General features: G+C 40.7%; 2 protein-coding genes across 5 annotated transcripts in view; both read left to right on the plus strand.

Moving 5' to 3' along the window:
- LOC309400525 (NACHT, LRR and PYD domains-containing protein 12-like) overlaps positions 1–6,644 on the plus strand; it is a 139,138-nt gene extending 132,494 nt beyond the window's left edge. The window contains exon 15 of the mRNA XM_081969089.1: positions 3,621–6,644. Within this exon, the coding sequence (XP_081825215.1) occupies positions 3,621–3,714 (94 nt within the window). The 3' untranslated portion in view covers positions 3,715–6,644. The remainder of the gene's footprint in view (positions 1–3,620) is intronic.
- A 3,764-nt stretch (positions 6,645–10,408) lies between these two features.
- Positions 10,409–20,565, plus strand: part of LOC309400502 (NACHT, LRR and PYD domains-containing protein 12-like) — a 57,365-nt gene continuing 47,208 nt past the window's right edge. For 2 of the 4 annotated variants that reach the window (XM_081969033.1, XM_081969034.1), the window contains exons 1-3: positions 10,409–10,733; positions 17,429–17,563; positions 19,570–19,861. In XM_081969033.1, coding sequence (XP_081825159.1) covers positions 19,591–19,861 — 271 coding nt within the window. In that variant the 5' untranslated portion in view covers positions 10,409–10,733; positions 17,429–17,563; positions 19,570–19,590. The remainder of the gene's footprint in view (positions 10,734–17,428; positions 17,564–19,569; positions 19,862–20,565) is intronic. The other 2 variants (XM_081969031.1, XM_081969032.1) reach the window with 1 other exon arrangement.

Consider the following 20,565-nt stretch of genomic DNA (forward strand, 5'->3'; position numbering starts at 1 on the left):
TTGGGATATGCGCAAGCATGTCCTACAAGAGCTGGTACATTAGTGTTTTGACCCACCGGTCTGTGAATAAACCAGAGCACAGGCTTTGCTATTTGCCACTGTTCAATTACTGAGATAATGAATCCTTTGGCTGAGGGCCCAGGCAACTCACGTTCAATAGAGTAGCTCTGCAGCAATCCAGATAGTTCAAATGAAGCAACGCAGATAGTCCAAACGAACAGACATGGCAAGAATACACAGATACATTTTCTTAACTACTAATTCGAATGGTTGTTTCCTGCAAATGTCCCCTCCCAATACCTCACCTATAATCTCTCTTGGGAGGGGCCAATCAACAACCACCTGTGCTTAATCATCTTCTGTGAGTCTGCTTACAGAGTTGCTGCTTCCGTTTCTCAGCCCTTCTCAATCTAGCATCAGGGACAAACTGTATTTGATCCTCCCCACTACTCCATGCCTCAGGTGCCTCCTGGTGGCCAACCAGCATCTCTGGTCCTTGCTGTCAGTCTGAACCCTGCCCAGGGTCCTCCACATCATCCAGGAAAGCATGGCAGGGCCATGGGGAAGGGAGTAGGCTACTAGGTCCCTTCCCTGCAGCCGGGCGGCCCCGACATGCTTCCCTGCCTTTCACGCAGCCTTCCATGCAGTCCCCATGGCCAGGCCCACTTGTCTGCCTTTGCAATCTGACCACGGGGATGCTGGAAAGCCCACATGGAAGGCAGGCAAGCATGTCAGGGCCACCTGGCCATGGGCCATGGGGAAGGGAGTAAAGGGGGTCTTTGTAAGCGGGTTTGGCCATAGGGGCTGCCCAGAAGGCCAAGTGGAAGGCAGGGAAGCATGGCAAGGCTGCAGGCCATGGGGAAGGAAGTAGGGGAGGCAGGCTAGGATGGTAAGGGGGGAGAGCTAGCTAGGCCGCGACTCACAAGCTTACCTGGTAGACAGATCAGAGCCGCTCAGTTGGGGCACAGTGCTTCAGGTAGGCAAGCTGTAGAGCAGAGACTGTATGTGAGGACCCACACAGTAGAAGTGAGAGGTGACTGGATGGGACGGGCTAAGCGAGAGGTGCGAGCAAGCATCAGGCAGGTAGGTTGAGCGAGCAATAACTGGTTCAGGGGCGTGGCCAGCCAGAGGTCTCTACTGGTTCGACGACCCAGCCCAAATTCCCCCTACCGGTTCAGGTGAACCAGTGCGAACCAGCTGAATACCACATCTGGGCGTATGGCTTCAGGTGGGGAAAGCCTGCCACTGAAGCCAGTCAGCGTTGAGGAAGAGGAATTGCCTTCTGTTCCTGATCCAAGAACGTAGGGCAGAGTCCAACCTCTGTCCAAGCAGGAGATCCTAAACCATTTCTGATAGATATAAATCCAGTCTCTTCTTGAAAGTTTCCAGTGAGAAAGCTCCCACAACTTCTGAAGTCAAGCTGTACTATTGATTTATTGTTTTGTCAAAAAAATTCTCATTTCTAGATTGAATCTCTATTTGATCAGTTTTCATCCCTTATTCCTTGTCTGGCCTTCAGATGCTTTGGAAAATAGCTTGACCCCCTCCTCTCTGTGACAGCCCCTCAAATATTGGAACACTGCTATCACATCTCATCTGGTCCTTCTATTCACTAGACTAGCCATGATGTTCCTGTAACCTTCATATGTTTTAGCCTCCAGTCCACTTTTCATCTCGGTTGCCTTTCTCTGCACTCTTTCTAGAGTCTCAGCTTCTTTTTTATAGAGTGGTGATCAAATCTGGATGCAGTATTCTAGGTGTGGTCTTACTAAAGCTTTATAGAGTGGTATTAGTACTTCATGTGAACTTGATTGAATCCCTCTGTTAATGCAATGTAGGATTGCATTGGCTTTTTTGGCTGCCACCACAAACTGTTTTCTCATATTTAATTAGTTGTCTACTGAGACTCCAAGATCCCTTTCACAGTTACCTCTATTAAGCCTGGTTTCACTAAGTCTATATGTGTACTTTTGGTTTTTCTTGCCTAAGTATAAGATTTTACTTTTATCTACATTGAATTACATTTTATTAGATAGGGCCCAATGTTCAAGTCTGTCAAGATTCATCTGGATCTTGAGCCTATCATCTAGTGCACAGGTGTCAAACTCGCGGCGTCATGTTGCTGTCACATGAAGTTTCATGTTTTCCCCTTTACGAGCTGGAGTGGGCGGGGACTACACATGTCACATCCAGCCCACGGGCCACCAGTTTGACACCACAAATATGGTAGATTCCTCTTCAATTCACTCATCTAAGCTGTTTATGAATATATTGAAGAGTACTGGGCCTAAGATAGAACCTTAATAAACAACTTAAGGCATGTGATCATGATGCGCTGCAAAGGCCACAGGCAAGGCTCCCATAGACACCCACCTGCTCCAGCCCACTGGCTTTCAGCTTTTCTGTGGCTGACACAGCACATCTGAATCACCTGCCTTACCCCCCCGCACACACACACACACACACTGTCAGCATTCCAAATATCATCCAGAATTAAAGCAGAGTTCAAAGCATGGCTTTCATCAAAGTTCCAATTTAATAAGAGAGACATGTTGGTACAATCTGTGGAAACCCAAATCTGAAAGCTTCCGGGGTTTCCCACCAAGTTGAAAGTTCATGACCTTGCCTCCACACCCACAAGGTCCAATCTTCCACTGCCACGCTGGCATTTCCACCCATCCACTTCCAGTCAAGTGGAGAGGTGCAGAGACAAAGAGTGACATTGATTTCTACAAAGGAATTTTTTATTTTGAAAACAAACACATTCTACTCCTTACTATTCCTCGTCCCAATTCCCCACTAATGAAACAGCATAGTAAAGAAAGAGTGAGTGTGTGGCAGGCTGAAGATCCTAAAAGGAATATGACTGCAGGCCTGACACACAAACACACACCTCTGCCTCTGTATGCTGCTGGTGCCGCCGTGAGAAAATGAGTCTCCCGTGGCTGACTGTCACTCCAGCCCACCCGCTTGCCTTTCCCACAAGCCCACATGGCGCATCGTATGTCTCCCCCCACTTCTTCCTCCGCCTGCTGCTTCCTCCGCCTGCTGCTTGGACAGGTAATCAACTCACCTGTGTTGCATGAGCTGTGGCTGCTGCCAGACACCGTCAGCTCATGCATGCTCACCGCCTCATGTGCCGACCACACACCCCTTCACTAGGGCTTATTGTTAGGGTATGGTTTATATTAGGTGCATGCTTAAAAATCAGACTAGGGCTAATTTTGGGGATAGATCCTGTTTTTTTTAAAAAACATGGTAGGTAAACAAAAAATGCCAAATCCAATCTGAACATCTGGGTGACTGTGTGACAAACCATAATAATTCCCTCCTAAAATAGATGAATTTTATAGGGATAGCAAATCCTCCCAAAGACAATGAAAATAAAGTTTTTTGAACCAGAAAAGATGTATCTGGAAATAGTGAAATCAAATAAACCTTGGAATTCTGTGAGGTGGATCAGATAACTGGAGGTCTGGGTCTACCCTCAGAGATAATCAGGTGGGTCCCTGCGCAGCTCTGATAAGAGACATTAGTTTTTTTATTTTAATTGAACAAAAAGACATTACTAAGCACTTATCTTTTGATAGATTAAAATAAGTTTTTGTTTTTCATTATAGGTGGAATGAAAAATATATTACACAGTATGGAGAATGGATGGACACAGCTAGAGTCCCCTGTGCAAATGCTGTTTCTTCATGCTTGCTTAGTTGATCTATTTTTATTTCCATTCAGAATATGATTAGAGAGATTTGGAATTTAATATATTTTCAAGTGAAAATCTAAAGAGCTTTCAGCAACCATAATTTGAACTGAGGAGTTCTGAAAATGAAAAATGCCAAGCTAGGGAGATAAAAGTTAGCCCACAAAATTATAAAGTATAACAATTATTTTACATTATGAGATGATTATTGTCCTTTGAAGTCAGATTGAGAAGGAAACATTGGATGATTCACTGTTTGAGTAAGTGCCTTCAAGTCCTCATTGACCCTTAGTGACTAGACAGACTAAAGCTGTCTGCTTCTCAGTATTTTTATGGCCAGGTAGCCAGCCAGGTGTACAGGACCCCAACCATTTTCAGAAAGGAGGATCTGATGTGCTGCCCTCATCCCCAGGCCACTGCCAAAGCCATCTCCATTCCTGTCTTCCTGCTCCAAGATGAAAGAATCTTTGTTGGCTTGTACAAATTACAGTAGGGCTTAGTTTGCTTGTTCTGCTTTTCTTCCATCTGGGAAACTCCTGACCTTCATTTAGCATTGAGGTGCAGTGGCTGGGATGTGCCCCTCATCCAAGTTAACGGTTACTGCCCTGCATGCCCATTTTGGGCCTGGACCATTTAACCTCCAACTTACTCTTTTTCACTCCTTTAGCCTCCCAATTCCCTCCACTAATTCATTGATGGAGTAGTAAAAGTACTGCAGTCCTTTCCCTTGCTTTGTTTCCCCCATGTGGAAGTCATGATGGATTATGGGCATTGTGGAATAGTAAATGCTGTCTTCTCTTTAGAATAGGTAGGTTTTGCTTATATCCTTTGGTTAAATCTAAAGAGGATACATTTTTGGCTCCACTTAGGCCACCCAAGAGCTCATCCACTCTGGGCATCATGTAGCTATCAAACTTTGCCACTGTTTATTTGCTTGAAGTTTACACAAAACCATATATCTCCCTTTGGCTTTGTTCTACAACACAATTGTAGAGCACTAGTTGCTTACTGATGTTTCTATTATGTCCATCTGGAACCACTTTTTCACTTCTGTTTTTACAAGTGCAGCTTCACACATGCATGCTCGCTCACCACTTCCGCCGCCCGGTTCCAAATGTTGCCCAGCACTGGGCCATGGACCAAGGGTTGGGGACCACCCCCCATAAAGGCCACTGTTTATTGGTTGGATTTCACCCATATCTATTTTGTGTTCAACAAAGACAGTTGTCCCTAGTTGTATGGTAAGTGCATGTCTAGTGCTCTAATATTTTTTCTATCTCCTCCTTTTGATCATCCACTAGGTCAGAATTGATATGTATTTTTCCCTGGGATGGTTGTAGTATTGTATCTCAACCTTCAACCAACAATTCCGAATGCCTTTCTTTCAGTACCAGCAAAGCCATCTCAGGTTCCGTTCTATTGTGCCATTCCTCAGGAGGATGACGTAGTATATTTTCTTTTTCTTGTCTCCCAATTCAATTTCTCTGGCCCAGTTCTGCTTTTAATATGTAGGGACCCTACCATTTAGTCTATTGTTTGCTTTATTAGGCAATAGTAACAGGTTTTGTAAGCAGCCTGTCCTCTCACAGAAACATTCATTATGTTTACCATTTCTCATGCTTGTTTGATGAGGTTTTAATAATGTATTATTTTTGGACATAGACTAGAAAATGGTTTTGATTTTGTGGATATCTGCGAAGGCCTTCTTTTTAGGTGCTAAAAGAAAATTTGATTATAAGTCTTTTGAAAACTGTGGGTCTTTAGTTACTCTTCCTTAGGCCAGGCTGCGCATTTATTCAGGGAAGAGAAGCTTCTAGCCTTATGAAACCTATACATCATCAAAGCAGAACATATTTAGCTCAGAGTTGAACATAAAATTTTACATCAATTTCTCACAATTTTTTCTCTAAATTGTTTCTGGTTTGCCTGTTACCTCAATAAATTTTGAATTTGTTTTTTGTTTCAGTATGATTTGTCTTTCTACTTGAAGGTGCTTCATAAAATAAAAAGGGTCACCAAGTGGGCATTTTGGTTTTTCAAACAAAATTAAAATGCTTTTAGATTCTTTCTTTAAAATAGCCAGAACCACTGAGCCAATTTGAATATCTTCAAATAAGCTGCATAGTTCTAAACTGATTCCAAACCAAGGCAAAATCTTAAGAGACTTGACTGAATTTGGAAACTATATAACACAAAATTTAGAGCATTTGCTGGGACTCCTTTATAGATTGCCATAAAAAACCAATGCAGAATTTGAACAAGTCAAATACTCTACATCAGTAATGGCTAATCTTTTGTTTTCATGTGCCGAAAGCACCCATGTGCGCATAACAGCACACACACATGTGCCCATACCCATAATGCAATGCATGTGTAACCCCATGCGCCCGCCCCATGCATATGTGCATGGCCCGTAATCCCCCTGCCCCCTGTGCATGCATGTGCAACTCCGTGCATGCACATGTGCCCCTGCACATGTGAATCCCGCGCTCCCCATTTTGAGCCCAGTAGGGCTCCCTGCAGCCTCCTGGGACCAAAAACGAGCTGCGGGAAGACTGTGGCGCAACCCCACCCCCACTCCCCTGCACACCCTGTTTTGGGCCTAGCAGGCCTCCCTGCAGCCTCCCGGGACCAGAAACAAGACGCAGGAGGGTGCCCCGCATGACCCTGTGCTCTCCCCTGCACATGCATGCAGGTATAAACCTGCCCCCCCGGCATGCATGAGCGTCTCCCATATGCGCCCTGCCCACCACGCATCCGCAGCAGAGACCCGAAAATCAGCTGGCTGGTGGGAGGCGCACACACATGCACAATGGAGCTGAGTTGGGGCGATGGCTCGGGTGCACACAGAGAGGGCTCCGCGTGCCATCCGTGACACACGTGCCATGGGTTCGCTCTCACTGCTCTATATTGATATGCAACAATAGGAATTTCAATGGAAGACAAATATAAAATTTGCACAGAAGGTTATACTTGAAGAAAACTGGCATGTTTCAGCAAAGCACATATCATTCTAGTTCCCAATTATTAAAACTGACAGGTCATTTTCCAAAACTTGTTGGAAATGTAATGATCATATTTGATCACTGTGTCATATATGATGGTAATACTATAAAGCCAGGAATTTTGCAGAATTATTTGTTAAAATATAAAACAAATGCTACAAATAAAGCAGCCTTTTCTGTCAACTACTGTTTAAAAACTTACATATATTAAAACTTCTATTCCTACATACTGAACTAGCCCTGAATATGATTACAGTTACAAGGGCACTCTAGAGATCATATTGGAAAGCACAGAAAGCTTATACAGAGTAAGAATAAAAAGAGTGAGAATAAACACTGGGGCCTATCTAACAAAATAAATTCAATGTAGAGAAAAATAAAGTCTTACACTTAGGCAAGAAAAACCAAAAGTACACCTATAGACTGGGTGTAACCACGCTTAATGGAGGTAACTGTAAGAGGGATCTTGGAGTCTCAGTAGACAACCAATTAAATATGAGAAAACAGTTTGTGGCAGCAGCCAAAAAAGCCAATGCAATCCTAAATTGCATTAACAGAGGGATTCAATCAAGATCAAGAGAGGTACTAACTCCACTCTATAAAGCCTTAGTAAGACCACACCTAGAATACTGCATCCAGTTTTGGTCACCACTATAAAAAATATGTTGAGACTCTAGAAAGAGTGCAGAGAAGAACAGCCAAGAGGATTACGAGACTGGAGGCTATACATAAGATTTAAGAGTTAATATATTTTGCATGCACTTGTACTAAGCAATCTCTATTCCAACACTATGGTGATCTGGCTTCTATTGATATATTAAATCCACAGCAAAACATAACAGCCATACAAAATCTCTTCTCACTGAATGGCAGTGCACTCATTGCCAACGACCAGCTTGCAGGACTTGACTCTGGGGGCATCCTGAGAGCTTCCTACTGTTTCATCCTGGCTGCTCCTCCCAGGATGCAGTGGGAGGAAGAAATTGCTAAGTGCTGTCAGCAATCAGTATATGAAGTAAACAGAAAGCCCAGAAGTTGAAAAATGCCACCTCCAGAGTAAGACCTGTAAAAAGAATTATGGTCAGAAAATCAACCGCTGCTTATATCAAGACTGCAATGGGATAATTGATGCCCATTAGCAGAAAGCTGGCAAAAGGACCAACTCAAACCTACTGAAGGAGATCTCACCAACTTCACAAGTTAATGTCCATCAAGAGTCTAATTACAAGCTTGGAGAGTATTTCACACAATCTATCAAGGCAATATACCAGAAACAGACAGCACAAATTATAGTTAATGGTAGCTTAACAGAATCCTTTAAAATTGAAAAAGGAACAAGACAGGGGTGTCCCCTGTCTCCATTATTGTTTAACTTAACCTTGGAGTTATTGTTGAACAGAATACTTGGGTCACATGATCTACAAGGAATTAAGATTAGGCATTATGAATATAGAGTACGAGCATTTGCAGACGACTTGGTTGTAACTTTAACCCAACCGGGGAAATCAGCTATAGGCTTAATGAATATAATTAATCAATATGGTCAAGTATCTGGGTTTAAAATAAATTTAGGGAAAACAAGGATGATAGTTAAAAATATGACCATAAATCAAAAAGAAGAATTAGAAAGAGTAACAGGATGTGAGATAGTAAAAAAGGTTAAATATTTAGGAGTTCATATTACAACCTCAAATGGGAAATTATATAAGTATAATTATGAACCATTATGGCATAAAATACAGACAGAGATGACTAAATAGAAAAAACTACAATTGTCTTTGTTGGGAAGGATAGCAGCAGTAAAAATGAACGTTTTGCCCAAGTTTCTATTTCTTTTTCAAATGATACCAATACTCAAAAAAGATGCAAATTTGGAAGAATGGCAGAAAGGTATTAATAACTTTGTTTGGGCAGGGAAGAAACCGAGAATAAAAATTAAAATAATGCAAGATATACGTGAAAGGGGAGGTTTGAAAATGCCCAACTTAAAATTATACTATGAAGCAGTAGTTTTATCAACAATTAGCAATGGGATTAATTTAACAGAGGATAGAATACTGAATATTGAGGGATATGATTTGGTATATGGTTGGCATGCTTACTTCATATACAATAAGATGGACAAAATTTTTAAAAGCCATATTTTAAGGAATGCTCTACTGCGTGTCTGGAAAAAATATCAATATAAGTTAAATGATAAGATACCTATGTGGGTAATGCCCAGACACGCAATACAGAATATAAGTATAGAACAAAAACAGGATATAATTACATATAGAGAGCTTCTTAACACAGAAAGAGGTGTACTACATCTAAAGCCTTTGAATGTACTAAGAGAGGAAAGGGTAATTCAAACCTGGTTTCAGTATGGACAGTTTACAGGCTAGATGGAAAAAAGATCAGAAAATTGGTATCATGCAAAATGAGGATAATTTGGTAAAACAAATTAGGGACTAGGGTCAAATGCATATAAAAAGGTTGTATAATATACTGATAGAAATGGATTCTGAAACAGAGTTAAAGATTGTACGATAAAATGGGCCCAAAACTTTAAAGAACCAATAATGATGGAAACATGGGAAAAGATTTGGGTAAGAAATGTAAAATTTACGCAAGCTCAAAACTTGAGAGAGAATTTCTGTAAAATGTTTTATAGATGGCACTTAGATCCTAAAAAGTTAGCTTGCATGTATCCGAATTTACAACCTAAATGTTGGAGATGTGACTGTGGTGACGCTACGTATTATCATATATGGTGGACTTGCAAAAATGTTAAAAGCATTTTGGATAAAAATATGGTGGATTATTCAAAATATTCTTAAAAAGAGGATAAAGTTCATTCCCCAGCTGTTCTTGTTAGGGATAATTACAGACTGTACAGTTATAGAGACTAATTTGATTCTGAATTTAACAATGGCAGCAAGATTGTTGGTGGCGCAGTACTGGAGAAGGAAGAGTTACCTACTATTCAAGAATGGATGTTAAAAGTAGTAAACTTAGCAGAGATGGCCAAAATCTCAGCATATCTCAAGGACCATTCAGATGAGAAATACAAGTTGGAATGGAGAAGATGGATTGAATATATTCAAAATAAATATCGGACTAAGAAATTTCAATTAGCTTATGAGTGAAAGAACAAGGATTGTTATAATTTATCTAAAGTTAGCTTAACAAAAGAAGAGTTAAAGTACAAGAGGAGGAAGATGTTAAAGTTAGTTAGCTTATGTTAGCCTATGATTGTTAAATGTTTATACCCTGTATTTTGCTCTGGGAGGTTGGGGGAGGGGTTGGGGTGGAGGGAGGGAAGGGGAAGGGGATATATTTGTAAAATTTATTAAAACTAATTAAAAAAAAGTCTAATTACAAGCAATGCCAGTGCTACTTTCCAAAGTTCAAATAGCAAGATTGATAGCAATGGTGTCACACACTCAAAAACAGAAAGTGCTTCAGAAGGGAATTGACAGGAACATGAAACGACGTTAGACAAATACTTCTCCAGCACAGAGGGAGAAGGGAGGGACCATTTTCTAGGCTTAAATTCCTCTCAGAAGAGTTTTGTCTTCCCTGCACCCTGCTCCATGTCTTTGGCCTCCTTCAGCTCTTGCAAAGGGAAGAAAAAGAATCTGCACATGCTCAAAAACCCTTAACTGGCACTACAATTCTGCAGGAGGTTATCAAACAAACAAACAAACAAACAAACAAACAGGAAAGAACATTAAGCGAAGCAGCGGGTGTGTATCTTCACTTAAACCTTTGTGGAGGAAAGGCATATGCAAGGCTTGCACAGCCCTGTTATGGCCAATTAAGTACAACTGCTGTGAAACGTTTCCTCTCTTGAAACATTTGCCTCAGACACGGCAGAGAAAACGTGACACACACTAAACACTACAAGGAGGAAAGGAGGGGCACTTTTGAAAACGAAAGTGCTTTTAACAGGACGTCCACGAAAGAGAGCCTTCTTATCGGTCTGTTTACAATTTCTGGACCAATTTAGCTTTGAGACTCCTGTTTTTCACCATGGAAAGGTAAGCCTGACACCCCAAGTGCTTAAATATGAGAAGATTGGATTTTGTGATAGGTGTTTGTGTCATAAACTCCTCTCTGGAGGAGCGAAAGCGTGCAGCCTTTGGGAAAGACTTTGCAGCGCGACTTCTGCGGAGAGGAAACGCCTCCGCGAAGGAAAGAGGCCCTTCAGCTGAGCTTGAAATGGATCTGGCAATGGAGGGTTTCTGATAAGCCTATAAGCATGTGAAGGTTTTTCGGAAATTTATCTTGGCGATCCCTGATTCCTCATACAGGGGGTTTATTTGATACCGGAATGAGGCCCGTTCTCTGTCCTGTTTGAGAACTTCCAAAGCATTGTTGGGAAGGATTTTAGTTAAGCTAATTCCTGTGATTTTATGTTGTCAAAATCTCCTGTGTTCTGAAATGCCATATGGAGCTCAGTCTCTCATAACATTTAATGTTTATGCTTCACCAGAAGAGATTTCTGCATTTTTTTTCCTTCCGGCAAAAGTTAAAGACTCACCTATTTCAATCAGCTGGCCTGGCACTTTCTTAGTTTTACCTCCCGGGGATTTATTCATTTTAATTGGGTTTGGGGTTTTAATAAGCTTTTAATGTACTATATTTATTATTCTATATACAGTCTTGCAACCTCCTCCACCTACGTATTTAATTATTTAACTGTTTTATGTATGTATTTTATAACGCATTTTAGTGACTGTACACCGCCCCGAGTCCCTTTCGGGAGAAGGGGCGGTCTATAAATACGAATAATAAATAAATAAATAAATAAATTGAAGGCCTGGGACCCAAAACCTCACCTTTCCAAACTTCATCCTTAAAAGCATTCATTTTACAGAAGCCTCTTTTTCTTTCTTTCCATGTTGCTCTCCCTTGGCTTGACCCTGTTTGCGCAGAAGCATAAACAGGAAAGCGCCAATTGCTTATCTAAACCAAAGCAGGAAATTATATTTAGTTCTGCAGGATGCGATTAGATGAGTACCATGAAGCTTGTTTCAGCCTGGGTTGAGGGGCAAGCAGGGGCCTAGGTGGTAAGAACAGCTGAACAGCACTAGTTGTACAAGTGGTATTCCAAGATGAACAGCCCTCTAGATGGTCCTTGACTTACAACAGTTCGTTTAGTGACCATTTGAAATCACAACAGCACTGAAAAAAGTGACTTTACTTCTTTTCACATTTATGACTATTGCTGCATCCCTGAGGTCATGTAATCAAAATTCAGATGCTCATATTTTTGATAGTTGTAATGTCCCGATGTTCTGAGACCACCTTTTGCGAACGTCTGACATGCAAAATCAATGAGGAGGCCAGATTCACTTTACAGCTGTATTACTAACTTAACATCTGCAGTAATCTACAAGAAAGGATGTAAAATGGGGCACGACTCTCTTAACAAGTGTCCCGCTTAGCAACATAACTTTTGGGCTCAATTAGAATAGAATAGAATTCTTTATTGGCCAAGTGTGATTGGACACACAAGGAATTTGTCTTTGGTGCATATGCTCTCAGTGTACATAAAGAAAAATAAAATAGAATACATTCCTCAAGAATCATAAGATACAACACTTAGTGATAGTCATAGGTTACTAATAGGCAATCAAATTATACTAGGAAACAACTATATCAATTTTAAAAATACAAGCAATGTGGTTATAGTCATAACTGGGAAGAGATAGGTACTATGAAGGAAGAGAAGAAGAATAGTGATACAGTCTTAGCAGATAATATGACCATGTTGTGGGAATTAACATATTTTTCAGAGTATAAGATGCTTTGAAGTATAAGACGCACCTAGATTTTGGGGAGCAAAACAAGGGAAAAATATCTGCCTCTGCCTGCCAGCAATTTGTCTCCTTGCAACAAACAGCAAAGAGTACAGACAATATACACTGTTTGTAGTGTTATATTTCATACTATACTTGCACACATGCTGTTAAAATTGATGTGCTTTCTGGAAGTATAGTTATTCTCTATTATAGCACTTTTTAAAACAATAGCACGGGGCCTCTTCAGATCAAGCATTTATTTTAAAAAGCTTCTTCATTTTGTTAAATTGTCTAGAATAATAATAAAGCAGTATTTAAAAATAAGTCTAATAATTTGAACATTCTATAGGCATTTATTTTTGTTGACTTACCTTCTTTGCAGCAAACAGCCTGATTAGCACAAGAAAAAAATTCTGCCTCTCAGCAATTTGCCTCATGGAGAAAACAGCAAGTTTCACTTTCAATTTCTGCTGATCATCAGCTGTTTCAGGCTGCAGGGATTGCTCTAACCTATTGAAGCCTCGCAAACCCCCCTCCCATTTGCTGCAAAGAGGTAAATTGCTGGGAGGCAGAGGCCAAAGGGTGGGTGGGGCTACATTCAGTGTATAAGACACGCCCAAATTTTTACCTTCTTTTATGGGGGAAAAAGGTGCGTCTTATACTCTGAAAAATATGGTAGTTGTTTAGCAGAGTGATAGTATTGGAGAGGGGAAGGGGGCAAATGTCCTTGTGTCTTAGTTGTTCTTGTGTGCAGTGCCCTATAGCATTGTTTGAGGGTAGAAGTTGAAACAATTTACATCCAGGATGTGAGAGGTCTGTAGTTATTTTCACAACCGTCTTTTTGAGTCATGCAGTATACAGGTCTTCGATGGAAGGCAAGTTGGTAGCAATCATAAGCTGAGCATTACCTGTACTTATACATATGCTATTTTAATGATTATAAGATGTTTGTAACCGATCATTGTATTGTTGTTTTTAACTTCCTGCATCTTGAGGTATAAACATACAATGCCATTATTGCTCATAGTTCCTCTCAGCTGTTTTCTTTGCCAACAGGGAGCCTCTTGGCTGCTGATCTGAAATAAAGTGACAAATTTCAATTTTCCTGGACTCTGTGTAATTGATTGGATTTGGTCAACAAACCACAGACTGGCTCTTGGCCATCACTAGCTGTATATACAGGAAGATAAGGCTCCCCCTCTCCTGATATATGCCTGTGTAGGAGATGCTACACTGCACTACCTTTTCTGAGAGGAGCAGAAGATGTGGAAAAGGGGGGACTGGGCTGGAGGTTCCCAGAGCCTCAGAGGCTGCTGTTATAAGCCATGGATGTCTTAGAAGATTGATCTGAAGATAAGCTATAGTTGGGGAGACACTGTTTAAGATTTGTTTGTTTGTTTCTCAATGTATAACTATTGCTTCTCACACTTCTTTCTTCTCTCTCTCTCTCTCTCTCTCTCCCTCCCTCCCTCCCTCTCTCTCTCTTTCTCCCCTCCATGCTTCACCTTCATGTAGTTTGTCTTTTCCATTCCTCTCCCTCACAAGTCCAATAATCCTTTCTCTTTCCCCCTCTCCATCCTGTCTCTTTTTTACTCTCTTTCTTTTCAGCTGTATTTGCTTGAAAGAGGGAGGAGAATATGGCTATTGCATTTTAGTTAAAGAGAGGGCTAACAGTATTTATTGGTGGAGATCAATTCATCTGTCTCCAGGGAAGGAGGGAGCAGGAGCTCTGCAGAGGGTTTTTGTCTGTCTTTCTTATTTTTCTGTTTGAAGGCTATTTTAAAGAGGTTGGGGAGCCATTGAGAAGACACACCTCTGAAGTACCATCAAGTAGCAACATTTAAGGGAGAGGATATGGAGTACACCTACCCTATCTATCCTAGTAGGATGAGCAGCTACCCACTAAGAGAGGTGCTCATGCAAATCTCCTGGGCCTCTGCCCTACAGGGTTCATTTTTGGTCCATAACCAGCACCTTGAATTGCACCTGGAAAGCAACTAGAAGCCAGTGCAGATCATATGGCAGTGGTGTTTTATTTATTTTTATTTATGAAATTTGTTTGCTGCTCATCTCACCTCAAGTTACTGAGATGAAGAGCAGGGCACCCAGCACTGAGATGAACGCAGGTGGTGCTGCATTCTGAAGCAGTTACAGCCTCCGGATTGTCCTCAAGGGAAGCCCCATGTAGAGCGCATTCCAGTAATTCAAATGGGAGGCATGAGTGACTGTAAGAAAGGCCTTCCAGTTCAGGAATGGATGCAAAGCCCCTTCGGCCAAGGCTACTACCTACTCTTCCAGCAGCAGTCAGAAGTACCATATCTGCTCTGGTGAATGTTACCATGGTTAAATTGCCAAAGTTACATTGCAGCTGTTTATTCTCCATCATGGCCCTTAGAACTGTGATGGCGAACCTAGGTGGCACACATGCCACAGGTGGCACATGGAGCCATATTTGCTGGCATGCCAGTCGTCACCTCCAATGCGCATGTGTGCGCCAGCCAGCTCATTTTTGGCCTTCCAGAGGGCTTGGGTAGGCCGTTTTCGCCCTCCCCAGGCTTCAGGAAGGCCTCCAGAAGCTGGGGAGAGAATGAACTTACAGCCGGCCCATGGGGGACCATTTTTTGCCCTCCCCGGCCTCCAGAGGCTTTCCTGAAGCCTAGGGAAGGTGAAAAACGGCCCTAACAAGCCAACTGGAAGTTCAGAAACAATTCGTTTCCAGCTTCCGGGGGCCCTCCGGAGGGGGCGTTTTTGCCCTCCCCAGTCTTCAGGAAAGCCTCTGGAGCCTGGGAGATCACGCGCACATGTGCAGGTAGACGGGGAGGATTGAATTGGTGTGGGCAGGCGTGCAAGTGCGATAGCACAGGTGCACACAATTTTGGCACGCCATAACAAAAAGGTTCACTATCACTGCTTTAGAGCTTCCAGGCATTGCCAGCACCTGGGCACCTATGTTCAGAGATATTAGTAATTTTTAATATCCCATCAAATCATCATTTTTGAAGGATAATCAAATAACAGAATGTCAACTCCATACTGCATCTATAGGAAAATTAGGAATTCAACAATTTTACTGAGCTGCTAAGGCAATATATCTGAGTATTTCATCTGTCACCCAGCAAAATCAAGAGACTCTCGTGGATTAAAATCTCAATAGTAAAATGTTCTCAGTAGAAATCATTTTATTTTGTCAGAGAATTCATGACTGGCAGAGACATGGTAACAAGGTCAGCCAGTGAATAGGCATAGCAACTAAGTTAGCCAATGAAGGCTGTTTAGAAACTGAAACAGTTTTTGCTGGAGACAGACTGGAGCCAGGGCGTGGTTTAGTCCTGCAACTTCTGAGTCTGTGCAAGAGAACAAACTAGCCTGGACTTGTCTGCTCTGAACCCTAAACTGAAACAAATCTCTCTTCTCTACCACCTTGGAAGAATCTGCTGTTGGTATTGTACATTTATTCATGTGTTATTATACAAAATCGTACGTATATAAAGTTAATGAATCCTGCTGAATCAGTTATCTGTGTGTGCTTTCTGGATTTGATTCTTGCAACAGAGTCTGACATATTTAACAATAAGTAAAAATAGAAATGCTGTAAAATAATAGTGGTGGGTTCTGAGAGGCTAGCCAGATAAAGAAAGAAAAGGTGGAATGTTGGGGCATTCCTAATATTCAGACATGGAAAAATTTATAACATGAGAAAGCTTTGCAGATTAGTTTACTCAGGAAAAAAAGGCTTGCAGACCAATTTGAAATATATTGGGATGGGAGAGGGGAATCTTCTAAAGGAATAGATTTTGTAGTGGTACAGAAGGTAATCATCTAAAAAAGAAGAGAAATCAGATTTTTGAAATCAGACTAAACAAATGGGAAATATGTGGCTCAGTCTATTTCTGATGGAAAGCAATAGATCTGTCTAGTTCTGGATCTTGCCTAAATATGATCAGCTGGTGGCTATAGTCTTAATAGAAACATTAATTGTGGAGAGCTTAATTTCAATAATTTTTATTATTTTCTTTGTTACAAGTTGAATGGAGAATTTATTATACAATGGAAACAACTATTGTAACTCTAGAGCTCTGCTTGCTGGCTTTATCATGATTGTATATAGTGGGAATATATGTAAAGATGGAATTTAATATATTCTAGAGCAGGGGTGTTCAAACTTGGCAAACTTTAAGACTTGTGGACTTCAACTCCCAGAATTCTCCAGCCAGCTATGCTGGGAAGTAAAGTCCAGAAGTCTTAAAATTGCCAGGTTTGAAGACCTCTGTTCTAGAGGAAAGTCTAGTTCTTTTAGGAACTATTGTCTGAACCAAGGACTGTTTGCAAGAATCCATATTGGACATTCCTCTGATTGCTGAAAATGCAACGTATCTGCAAACTCAAGTAATGAATGTTAAGGAGCCCAACCCCCCAAAATGGGACTAAGATTAAATATATAGGAAACCAAACTAATAGCAACAGGTGAAGCAAATGACTGCAGAATTGACAATGAAGATACAAGTAGTCCTCAAATTATGACAATTTGCTTAATGACTGTTACAACTTCCAACGGACCCCTCTCCCGCCAAACTGTACTTATCACCCAGTTCCAAAGTTCTGACAGATGCCCCACCAATCACATGACTGCATTTTGGATACTTGCCATCTGGTCCCCGTTTATGCCATTTGCGGTATCACATAATTGCATGACTGTGATTTCTGATACTTTTGCTGAAAACTGGCATTTTCTTCTGCTTTTCAGCAAAAATGCCCCAAGGGATAATGAGCACAATGTTTGCTTAACAGCTGCTGCAAAAACATTTGTAAAATTGAGTCTGGTCACATGGTAACCCACTTTATGACCGTCTTGAGTTGCGACTTAATGAATGGGGTCTATTACAGTCTTATGTCAAGGATTGAAGTGGTGGCTTTCTTCTGTCCTTTAGGATCGACCATCAGCACTAAAGTGGACTTGAGATACAAGCAGGAAGTGGGTTGGAGTAACTGTACTTTTGGAAGTGAAATAGAAAGTCCTTTTCATCTGCTATGCAATTCAGCATAGGACTAGTCACTGCAGAGTGGTAAGTCTAAACAGTACATCGTTTAACATGGGCCACTAGCTTTTCGGGATAGATGTTTATAGGAGGCACTTATGAATGGGCACATGCAGAAACTTCTAGTGATCAGAGATCTCCAGACTGTTCCTGCAGCAAAAGCCAGCCTAAAGGAAAGTATTTCCTTGTATTTTATTTAAGCAATGAAGGGTTAGCAAGCAGAGATTTCTCATCACACACTGTCAGCTGTAACTTTACTGTAGTAAAGCTGTTACTTAATAGGGCAAACATCAACCAGAAGCTAAGCCCCAATAGCTGGCTGAGGGTGGTTAAAGAAAAAAAGGGTTTAAAGCACTAATAATGCAGTTTGCTTAGTCGTAAATAATAATAGCTTTTCTCTTCTTGTTTTCATGTGTAAAATATGAAAGGTAAATATGGTTTATGTACAGTTTTTGGTTGGACTGAATCACAATCACAAAAGAGAAAAGAGAATTGTAAACATCCTGGTACAGACCCAGTGGAAGAGTGAATTCACCACCTGGAGGGAGCAGGCATTTCTCCCCCCTCTTGGGATCAAGGACTTTGGTGCTGCCTGGGAAGGAAGAATAAAGCAGCTCCAGCTCTCTTTAATTAGGGAGTTTGTTTTCTGAAAAGGGAACTGAATGGGAGTCTGGCCTGGGGTGTCGGGAAAGGAACTATGCCAGGAAGAGACTCGGGAAAGAGAAGACTCCAACCCCAAAGCAACACCTCAGCAGAAGTCTTCAGACAGCAAGAGAAATCTCAACGCTTGCAGTTGAAAAACTGGAGAGGGTGACAAAGGAGTCTCCAGGATCTCCAAAGTTTCATGAAGCTGGGGCTCATTCTAGATCAAAGGCTATCCGTATAGAACAATATTGAGCTTGAAATGGAATTATGTACATATGGGGAACACACAACTGCAAAAATGTACACACTTCTGTTGAGATTTGAATGTTGGAAACAGATGAAAACACATGATAAAATGGACTAAGAATGATGGTTATAACATACAAATTGGAGATGTGGTCAAAAGCTCTGAAATGCACATCTTAGAACTTAAAGAATGTTTATAAATGATATACCTTTAGTATATGGCATCTGACACATTACCTAAAATGTATAAAAGTACTTCTAAGCAGTGGTGAAATTCTTGTTGTTTTTCTACTATTGGTTCTGTAGATGTGGCTTGGTGGGCATGGCAGGGGAGGGATACTGCAAAGTCCCCATTCCCTCCCCACTCCTGGGGGAAGGATATTGCAAAATCTCCATTCCCACCCTACTCTGGGGCCAGCCAGAGGTGGTATTTGTCATTTCTCCAAACTACTCAAAATTTCCGCTAGTGGTTTTCCAGGACCTGCTGAATTTCATCCCTGCTTCTGAGTGCTTTTGGGAATGTGTAAACCAGAAAGGAACATTTTACCATGCATGGCAGACTAGTGAAATAACAAAAAAAAAAAAAAAAAAAATTGGATGCCAATATGTATGGTTATGCAGAGAATTAAAAACTATTTAGATGAAACCAGATTTTTTCTTATTAGAACTTATGGATAGACAATTAAATATACTCATGGATGATTGATTTTATATATGGTCATTGAGGGAGACTATTATATTCAAAGAAAATATGGAAAAATATAGAAATATCCACAAAAGAGGAATCGATTGTGAAGATGTTAGAATTTACAAAAATGGCTAAATTGATTGTTCGATTAGGGAGGGGAAAACAATCACTTACAGACTTTTTGCTGAAAATTGATAAAAATGAACATGATTATTGATTAAAAAGGGCTGTGTATGCCTTTGTGAATTAGCTATCTAGTTTAATTTGAAAATAGAAAATAATGTTCCCATCAAATTTCATTTCCAAAAATGTTAATTTAATTCTTTAATTCTAATTTTAGATATAATCCATAATAATTGAAATGAACAACACTGAGAGGGATCATCTTTACATAATGTTCCCATCAAATTTCATTTCCAAAAATGTTAATTTAATTCTTTAATTCTAATTTTAGATATAATCCATAATAATTGAAATGAACAACACTGAGAGGGATCATCTTTACATAGCATTGAATAATCTTCTTGAGGATCAGTTTGAAGAATTTAAATGGAGGCTAAAATCTATTGACTACAATGGAAAGGAAAACATTCCTATAGCTCTATTGGAGAAAGCTAAGCGATTAGAAGTTGTAGATTTTCTGATTCAATATTATGAAGAAGATGCTGTAGATGTGTGCATCAATGTCCTTCAAAAAAGCAATATAAATGATATTGCTAAAAATCTTGAAGAAATTCAACAGAAAGGTAAGTAAATCCAATGTATTTACATGGATTAAAAGTTCTCTTCATGTAAGGTCAACTGGAAATAAATGATGATTGTGGTTTGTTTTCCACTGAATGTTGTTCAGATTTGTTGTTGACTAGGATTGGCAATGACTCTCTGAGATTTCAGAGTGGGGCTTTCTTTCTAGCCTGGGATCCCATGTATTGAACCTGTAATCAAAATTAAGTATAGCATCTGCTCTGACACTCAACTTGGCATTTTCCTATCACTGTCAAATAAATGAGATGCCAAGTTGAAAAGAAACAAATTAGTCCATTGATCTAAATTTCAGGAGATCCTTAAAAGCTGAGTTTTAGTCCATGCTTTTTCTAATGTGCTTCCTGACATGATACAGTATTATGATATCTCCCAGGTGATGCTGTTGTTGCTATTAGGGAAGAGAGCAGGGCATGAAATGTTGAGTGGAGCCAGAGAACAAAGAAAGTAACATTCTTTTGCAGGTGGCCCAAGTGGAAAGGAACTGAGATATTTAGGACAGTCCCCAAATACCTAAAACACCCTGAGCACATTTCTGCAGGGGGGTTGTCAAATTAGGGAGCCAAGAAGTGTCCCAGAACCAGTCCTAATCCAAAGAAGAAATCCCATTTGTGTCTTTTTGCAATCTATAGGACTGCTTTGTTTGCCTGATGTCCTGTTAGATGGCATCAGACTGGTCTCTGTAACA

Source organism: Natrix helvetica (assembly GCF_964273705.1).
Source record: "Natrix helvetica genome assembly, chromosome: 1".
Classification (NCBI taxonomy): domain Eukaryota; kingdom Metazoa; phylum Chordata; class Lepidosauria; order Squamata; family Natricidae; genus Natrix; species Natrix helvetica.